Below are 8,800 nucleotides of genomic sequence, written 5' to 3'. Positions count from 1 at the left end.
AAAAAAAAAAAGTCTTCTTCGTTGCCTTTTTCTCTATCACACTTTAGAAATCATCAGAAATTATATATCAATTGAAATCTTAAAATCTCAAAATGCATCCTTTGAAACCCATTTTAAAATCAGACATTGCATTACCATGAAAATGGTACATCAATATGTTACAAAATGTTTTCATTCATGAATTATAAAAATGTAAGTTTGGATCGTGCACTTTCAAGTCTATGTTCAAAAATGTGAGTGACAGTTAAGGGGTTAAGAAACATTTATTATTATCAATGTTAAAAACAGTTGTGCAGCTTAACCCTAATAAGGTTTTTTGTAACCATTTTTTTTTTTAATAAAATGTGATTTAAGACGAATGATAAATAAAAAAGGTGTCCTCTTATATTGTTAGGACAAAATGCTGCAGATTTCTTTGTGAAATTGAAACACTACTTTGCTGCGCTTATGAACAATATTTTCTTTTCATCTTGCCTCTGTATAATGCATACTACAGTTTAACATTTTCTAAAGACAGTCATTTCCCCTCAGAGATACATTCATATAAACGCCCACTCCCAACTGTATCGAGATTCATTTAATATCTCAACCAACTTGAATCGTCACCGGCTCGGGGTGAATCGTTCCATCCCTAATATAGACTCTGCGGTCTATAGTCTTTAGACTTGCTGCCGGTTTTAGAAAATCAGTTCAATACTTCATACACTTAAATGACAATTTATATTCAATCGTTTTTTTTAGTAAAGTATTGATTTTGTCTCACACTTGTTGACTCTTTTTCTAGTGTTCTATTCAATCATTTAGTTAGCTATACTGAATTAGTTTTAGGTCAACAATACATTTTTTCAGGCATGTGTATACACACACACACACACACACACACACGCACACACACACACATATGAAACAAAATACTCAAACACATATGCAAGCACTAAAATGCACCAAATATATATTGTTTGCATATATATTTGTTTAGTATTGTATTTCATGCATCAGGTTTCTATGGCTCATTTGCAATTCATTGCAATTAAGTGATTGAGAGATAGACAAAAAAGCTTGTCGTTTCATATTTGACATTTACTTTTTTAACACAGAAAAAAAAAATGTAACATTAAAAAAAAAAGATAAATGCAAAATCGAGACAAACCCAAGCTGCTTTAGCCTAGCACATGTTCATCTTGAATTATTACTAACAACATAAAAGTTATTCTTACTTTTACATTATAAAAGTCATGAATGATTTCACAGCAAAAAAGACTTTACTTGTTAAAAAAGCATGAACTATCAAACAGAGGGCAGGAGGCATGAAGTAGATTGTGTACAACAGGTTTATCAGCAAAGTTTTGATCATGTTGATCATTTGTAGGCCCTAGAAATTTGCATATCAAATATGATACAATAGCCTAATATATTCATAAATAGACATTATACCTATTGGTTAACAGAATAATACAACAAATGTTTACTGGAAGTTATGAGAGAATAAAATCTTTTAAAATTGTAGCTAAAATGTTGTAGCAAGCATTGCCAAACAAGAATTCTGTTCAAACTATTTAAACCCCCAGAGGGTCGACATATCACAAACATTAAAATAAATTAAAACTACAATTCTTGTTGTTGTTTTAAATCACTAATTTGTGTTATTTGTGCCCTAATAGCAATAATTTAATCTTTTGAGGTCTCTTTATGGTCTTGCTCTTTTTAGGGTATGGTTTGGGGCAAGATTAAAAAAAAAAAATGAATACTTTTATTCGCCAAGGATTCATTAACTTGAACGTAAGTGACAGTAAAATACATTTATGTCGCAAGCTATTTCTAGAACTAATAATTTCAGTTCTTTTGAACTTTCTATTAAAAGAACACAAAACCATTAAGCAGCAAGAACTCTTTTTAACATTTATAATAAAAGCAATTTTACCAGTTTTCTCAATAAAACCATATGATTACTTGCTTTTGATACATTATTTGAACTAATTATTGCCTCATTGCTATTATATATGTATTGCAAGTCATTTTAAAGGCTATTGTTCACTTAGGTATATTTTTATTACCACAAAAAACGTAATTAGAATTATCCGATTACTCGATTAATCGTCAGAATAATCAACCGATTACCAAAATAATCGCTAGTGACAGCCCTAAGTGTGTGTATCAGTACTTTTTGAACATTTCCAGCACATTTTAACAATACCGTGTATTAGGGTTGTGACAGTGAGGAAATTTTCCCACCGGTTAATCGACGTGTGACAACACCGGTAATACAGGTATCACCGCGGGGGCGGGGCGTTCCCTCTTTTCCTCGCTTTCCTTCGCTTTTAAATAGCTTGTAAAAGCGGTGTGCGCATTTAACTTTCACTTTCAATAGGTATACAAACTGGAAATAAGTAAACATGTATAATATATAACCAAATAAATAAGAAACGTAGAACGTTTATTAGCAAAACGAATGTCAAATAAAATAAATGACAAAGTTTAAATAATGTAAATATCAGCAAACAATGTGGAACCAAATAAATAAGAAACGAATGTTTTAAAACACTTCCAAAATCACGTTAGATAAACGGCAGAAGTTAACAGGCTTTTCAAAATCCAAAATATTGCCAAACAGGCGCTTTTGCATTTCGTTTCTAAACTAAATCATCCGCGATCGTCTTGTCTGTCTCACCTCACTCTTCTTGTCAGTCAGCTCGACTCACTCTCCTCACTGGAGAAATTAAATCTGATCTGTGATGCGACTGTCGTTCGGCACGCTGCATTGAGCAGCCGCGTTCAGTTTTTAATTGTAGTGTCTGTTCTTTTACTGAACTAAATGATTTTTATTACTATAAAAAATCTAAACGACGGTGGGGGTCGGTGACGTGGTGGGCAAGTGACGTAACCGGTGGTGCGGAATATCACCGTCAGCACCGTCTATCGCAGCAAGCCTACCGTGTATAACAGTTTGGATTGATATTTTATTTAAGAGATTTAAGTATTGTATAACATTGGTAGCTCTCAGCCAGGTTGCAGACCCCTGGTATATATGAAAAGTAAATAAATAAATAAAAATCTCTTTAAAAAAACATTTTCAGTAACTGGAATTTCAGTGCATCTGTAGGCTGTAGCAATATGTGCCAAATGTCTCACCCTTCTTTCCTTTGAGGCATCAAGGTACCAGAACTTCACATGTCTGTTCCCTGCGGTCACAAAGTAGCTGTTGTCCTCTGAGAAAGACACAGCAAGCACGCGGCTGGACACCTTATTGGATGCAATAACAGTCCCCTTCTACAAGCAAAGAAAAGATTGAAAATCATTATTTATTAAATGTTCTTGTAAACCAGACTCAGTGTTCACTGCTCCCTATGCACTGAGAATGGGATATCTGTTGAAGTTCAGTTTACTTGACAAAATGCATTCATTCGGAACACTCTACAACGTCATCACAAGTCAGAAATATCATAATTACAAATTCCAAGCACAGGAATGACTGGCAAATTCACATTTACTAGTTGGGAAGCTTGTAATTAGAGATAACAGACAAGTTCCTACTTTGTAAGGGACGTGTCAATTTGAAACATGGCCAAAACACTAACCTATAATGTAGATAATATCACATAATACAGTATAAGAAAAAAATTATCTTTGTAATCTTAAAATCCAATATCAGTCAGGTCATTTTCTTAGGTCCATGGCAGCTTGCTGTACCCACCTTCCACTCCCAGACGCTGACTGTCCTGTCGTGCTGGTATCCCACAGACACTATGTAGCTTCCGTTAGGGGAGAAAGATACACACGCCACCCCGTACTTATGGCACTGGACCTCTGCCACCTGTGTCCGCTCTGCCACGTCCCACACCCGCACACAGGGCATGTGCCCGCTCTGCCCAGCAACAGGGAAAGAGACACTGAACAAATGTACGATACACTAAAAAAATGCTGGGTTAAAAAGGTACAAACCCAGCTATTGGGTTGTTTTGACCCAGTTATTCAAAACAACCCAATAGCTGGGTTTGTACCTTTTTAACCCAGCATATTTTAGAGTGTAGTAATGCACAAAATCAACATCATAAATGTGAGAGACTCCATGCACAGATATGTCTATCCAACTATATAACAGAGTGAAACAGTCAGGTGTCGGAAGTTAAAAATGACATTCATTTTCTCCATAAGGAACTGATTTTTTAATTGATAACTTAAACTTTAAAAGACCAACCTACTGTGAGCTACAACGCTTGCTGAAGCCATCTAGGTTTGCTGAAGCAAATCTACATTACCCATTAATCTGCAAATAATCTCCACCAATCAGGTAAATGAAACAAGCAAATTACGCCAAAAAAAATAAAAATCAATCTTTAGCGCCGAGTTGTCGACCCACTCCCTCTTTTTTTTCCAATTGTAAATAATTCTTTATTTCAAATGTTTAGTTTACAACTTTCATTCCCATTTCAATTCATTTCTACTACAAATAATAAGCGATCGGATGTCAGCCATTGAAACATACCAACTGCAAACCAACTCAATTAAATCTCTCAAGATCTCAGCAGAGAATGATTCAATAACACCAAAAACAGCATCACCAGCAGGCAGCTTCACTGGGAATACACACAGCTGACATACACTACATGAGAACAAAATTTTCATTTTTGGGTGAGCTATTTTTTTTAAATACCCATTTGCCACGTCCCCTGTGCAACATGCACCATTATTAGTCAGATGCCTAAAAAAAGCAAAGCAGCCATTGCACTGCATTTGTGATCTGCTGTCGCTACAACGATTCTCTGTTGGTTTACCAAGTTGGGACAGACACTGGGCCTCACCATGGCAACCAGGGAGCTGGAATGTGTCGGAACGCGCAGCACAGATGTCCCAGCAGCCCAGTCATAACTCCTTTACCACATATACATCATAACCATACGAATCAATGATAGACTGCCTCCTGTCCCTTTTAAACGCTGCACAGTAGGGCATTTAACACAGTCGTCATTCTTTTGGCTCTCATAACACATCTCAGAGCACTTACCTCACCAGTGACCAAATATTTTCCATTCTGCGAGAAAGCCAAGGCACTGAAGGTTTTCCTGGGCAACAAGCACATGATTTGGACTTAATTAAGTTACAATGTACAACATTATGCTGTGGAGTTAAAGATAAGAATGTTATTTACCTGGATGTATTAAATATGTGAGTCTGCTTGTTTTTCTTTGGGCTCAGGATGACAATAACACAACTGAAACATACACCACCACCGCATTAGTTTACAGACGATATATATATATATATATATATATATATGCACATGTTTGAATACTTACACTACTGTTCGAAAAAACTTTGGCAAGATGTTCATTTTAAAGAAGTCTCTTATGCTCATCTAGGCTGGATTTATTTAATCAAAATACAGTAAAAAGAGAAATATTGCGATTTAAAATAGCTATTTCCATTTTTAAAGATTTGGTGCTTAAGAAAAATTACTTAATGTTGAAAACAGTGCTGCGTAATATTTTTATGGAAACTGTGAAACATAATTCAGGATTCTTTAATCAATGAAAAGTTCAAAACAGCAGCATTTATTTAACAATGGAAATCTTTTGTAACATTATAAATGTCTTTAACTCAGTTTGATTTAATATGACATGTGTCTTTAATGTGACAAATGTCCTTAAAATTGTTAAATCATTTTAATGAATCTTTGCTGATTAATAATGAAAAAAGAAACAAATTACTGACCCTAAACTTTTGAACAGTGGTGGAAGTCACACCTAAAAACTCATGAATGCATTTGCACTAGTTTCTCTTGAACATACAGGTGTCCAAGCAGAGAAACCACAAGTGGAACTTTAATTAAAGGTTAAAGTTCACCAAAATGACAAAAAGGTACATATCTGAAAAATGTCTGCAGGCTTCTCCATATAATGAAAGTGAATGGGGACTGGAGCTGTCAAGCTCCAAACACAGAAAAAAAGCACAATAAAAGTCCTCCATATAACTCTTCTCTAAACAGCTTTCAGTCTTCTGATGTCTTAAGAAAAAAATATATATATCAAACAGAATTAAAGTTGTTATAAGCTCTCAAACTGACAAAAAAGAAAGAAAAGAAAACACATAGCACCAAATGCACTATTGATTCCCACGTCTCATGATTAACCATCATTGACAAGACCATATTTGACAGCTACAGCTGATCAACACACAAATTTATGGCTTCAGAGGACCACAAATATAGCGCACAAAACATATGGACTACTTTGCTTCCCTAATAGCACACGTACATCACGGAGACGTCTATATGACGTCTGCAAGACGTATTTTTCAGAGTGTTTGCTGATCTGCAATACATCTATAGGACGTTTCCTATCAGATGTCAAATAGACGTTTAGAAGACGCCTTCAAGATGTTTATGATTTAGAACAGGGCTGTCCAAACTCGGTCCTGGAGGGCCGGTGTCCTGCAGAGTTTAGCTCCAACTTGCCTCAACACACCTGACTGAAAGTTTCTATGCCTAGTAAGAGCTTGATTAGCTGGTTAAGGTGTGTTTAATTAGGGTTGGAGCTAAACTCTGCAGGACACTGGCCCTCCAAAACCGAGTTTGGACAGCCCTGATTTAGAATGTATGTAATAGAGCCCGACCGATATATAATTTAGCCGATATTATCGGCCGATATGAGCCTGTCGCCGATATATCGGTATCGGCGAATATGCCGCCGATATGAACATTTTTTTACAGAACATATAACGCAGATAAAATGCTTGAAATGGTCTAGTAAGTTTCGTCTGTGTGTGAAGACAGTGGCGCAAATCCGTGAATGAATGTTCCAAAGTGAATTATAAGTGTTTCATCACCACATTTGAGTGATCATTGCAAAAAATGTGTTTATGTATATATATTCTGTTTATGTATATACAGTATTCTATGTGTAGTACCAGTCAAATGTTTGGACACACACGAATGGGAAAGTGTCCAAACTTTTGACTGGTACTGTACTATAATATACACAAAGAATATCGGCCGATATATCGATATCGGCCTTTTTTACTCCCTAATATCGGTATCGGCCCCCAAAAAACCATATCGGTCGGGCTCTAGTATGTAAAACTGACATCTAGAGACGTCTGTCAGATGTTTGTACACAGCAGATGCTTTCCAGACGAAGCGATCTTTAACAGACATCTTGCAAATGTACGTGTGCTATCTGGGTTTTTTTTGTTGTTGTTGTCAGTTTTGAACTTGACAGCTCCAGTCCCCATTCACTTCGATTAGAAGGAAAAAAGCAGTAAGGATATTTTACAAAGACTCGCCTTTTGTTTTACATAAAGAAAATTCATGTTTGGAAAGAGAAAAGGGTGAGCAGATCACGATTTTTATTTTAAGTGAACTATTCCTCAAAGTATGGACTTGGACACAGAAAACATGTATAGAAACAGTCCTACCCTGCCGGATAAGCCACTAAACCAGTGTTGGGCTCACAGGTTAAAGCACTGCTGCTGGAGACAGTGATGCCCAGGACCTTCTCCAAGACAACCTGCAATCACAACAACTTCATCAACTGTGGCATACATATATCTAAATGCATGCATACTGGTAAAAGCAATGCAATGGTTTCTGAACGACACAAACACTAAACTGCGTCAAAAAGTTGACTGCGTGTGACTGAACGTAAAAACAGGAAGACTCGACGTGCGTTCTCTGGCCTGCTCTGAAGTAACTTTACAGTAAGTTAAACACAACAGCATCATACCCGGTTGTGAATGTCTCTTCTGTTGCTCTGTCGTGTCTTTCTCCTCATGTTCGCTGCTGTTGAAATGCTGCTGTTGTTCTTGACTTTCTTTGCTCGAGAGGACAAACAACTTGCGTTTAGATTCGCTCCAAAGACCATTAAAGCTCCATCCGCCATAGTGTAACACTGTTCTTTAAAACGGTTCAATAAATAAACCAAACTCACATATTAGTTTGCATTTTAAAAAGTTTAATGCCGTCCAATAATCAGAAACGCGAATGTCCGGCTATTTTATACTCCGACCGACTTTTTAATACTGATTGGGGATCAGAAGTTTTAATTCAGCGAGTATGATTAACTGACTTCTATTTTTTTTTCGGCTGAAAACGAAACTTCGACAATGTATACAGCTGTAAGCAATGAAGTCCGTGTAACGTGATCCGATACTGGCCGTTTCAAACATACACCGTCTCCTGTGATTGGATGAATCGCGCACGGGAGGCGGGATCTTTCTTGTATCTCACTCGCTGTTGGTCAATTTAATATGACAAGTTTGGATGCTATATTTTCATTCACTGAATTTTTGTTTTGTTTTGTTTTGTTTTGTTTTGTTGGAGTCAAAGCTCCACACAGTTACTTTTAAAAGTAATGCATTACAATATTGCATTACTTCCTAAAAAAGTAACCAATTACGTTAGTTACTTTTTATGGAAAGCAATGCGTTACGTTACTTTTGCGTTACTTTTTCTCATCTGCCTTGGCCTAATTTTTCTCACTTTAGAAACAAAATAAAAGAGAGAGAGAGAGAGAAACAGAAATATCATGTTTAAGTAATTTTTGCTCATTAGTATGGTTGAATTGGATCATCGAAGGTCAGCAGCAAAAATACTGGTTAAAAAAATGGAATTAAATGCATAAAGGATATTAGTGTTATTTAACATGTTTACGTCATGTCCTGAGTTTGAATTTGACTGTTTTTATTGTCTGTTTGTATTAATTTTATTGAGGAATACTTCATCTTCACTAGTTGAAAAAAAGTAATCTGATTACGTAACTCGCGTTACAATTTTTATATTATATATATATAATTTTTTTTTTTTTTT

At 35.9% G+C, this 8,800-nt stretch overlaps 1 protein-coding gene across 2 annotated transcripts in view; it reads right to left on the bottom strand.

Moving 5' to 3' along the window:
• Positions 1–8,122, bottom strand: part of LOC107747681 (mitogen-activated protein kinase-binding protein 1-like) — a 55,001-nt gene extending 46,879 nt beyond the window's left edge. For both annotated transcript variants that reach the window (XM_016562275.1, XM_016562276.1), the window contains exons 1-6: positions 7,719–8,122; positions 7,411–7,502; positions 5,147–5,209; positions 5,003–5,060; positions 3,692–3,862; positions 3,130–3,267 (exon numbers count right to left, since the gene is read on the bottom strand). In XM_016562275.1, coding sequence (XP_016417761.1) covers positions 3,130–3,267; positions 3,692–3,862; positions 5,003–5,060; positions 5,147–5,209; positions 7,411–7,502; positions 7,719–7,874 — 678 coding nt within the window. In that variant the 5' untranslated portion in view covers positions 7,875–8,122. The remainder of the gene's footprint in view (positions 1–3,129; positions 3,268–3,691; positions 3,863–5,002; positions 5,061–5,146; positions 5,210–7,410; positions 7,503–7,718) is intronic.
• Between the last annotated feature and the right edge of the window lie 678 nt (positions 8,123–8,800).

This window comes from Sinocyclocheilus rhinocerous, unplaced genomic scaffold, assembly GCF_001515625.1.
Source record: "Sinocyclocheilus rhinocerous isolate Xijiao unplaced genomic scaffold, SAMN03320098_v1.1 scaffold2274, whole genome shotgun sequence".
Taxonomy (NCBI): Eukaryota; Metazoa; Chordata; class Actinopteri; order Cypriniformes; family Cyprinidae; genus Sinocyclocheilus; species Sinocyclocheilus rhinocerous.
This window is presented reverse-complemented; position numbering and strand designations above follow the sequence as displayed.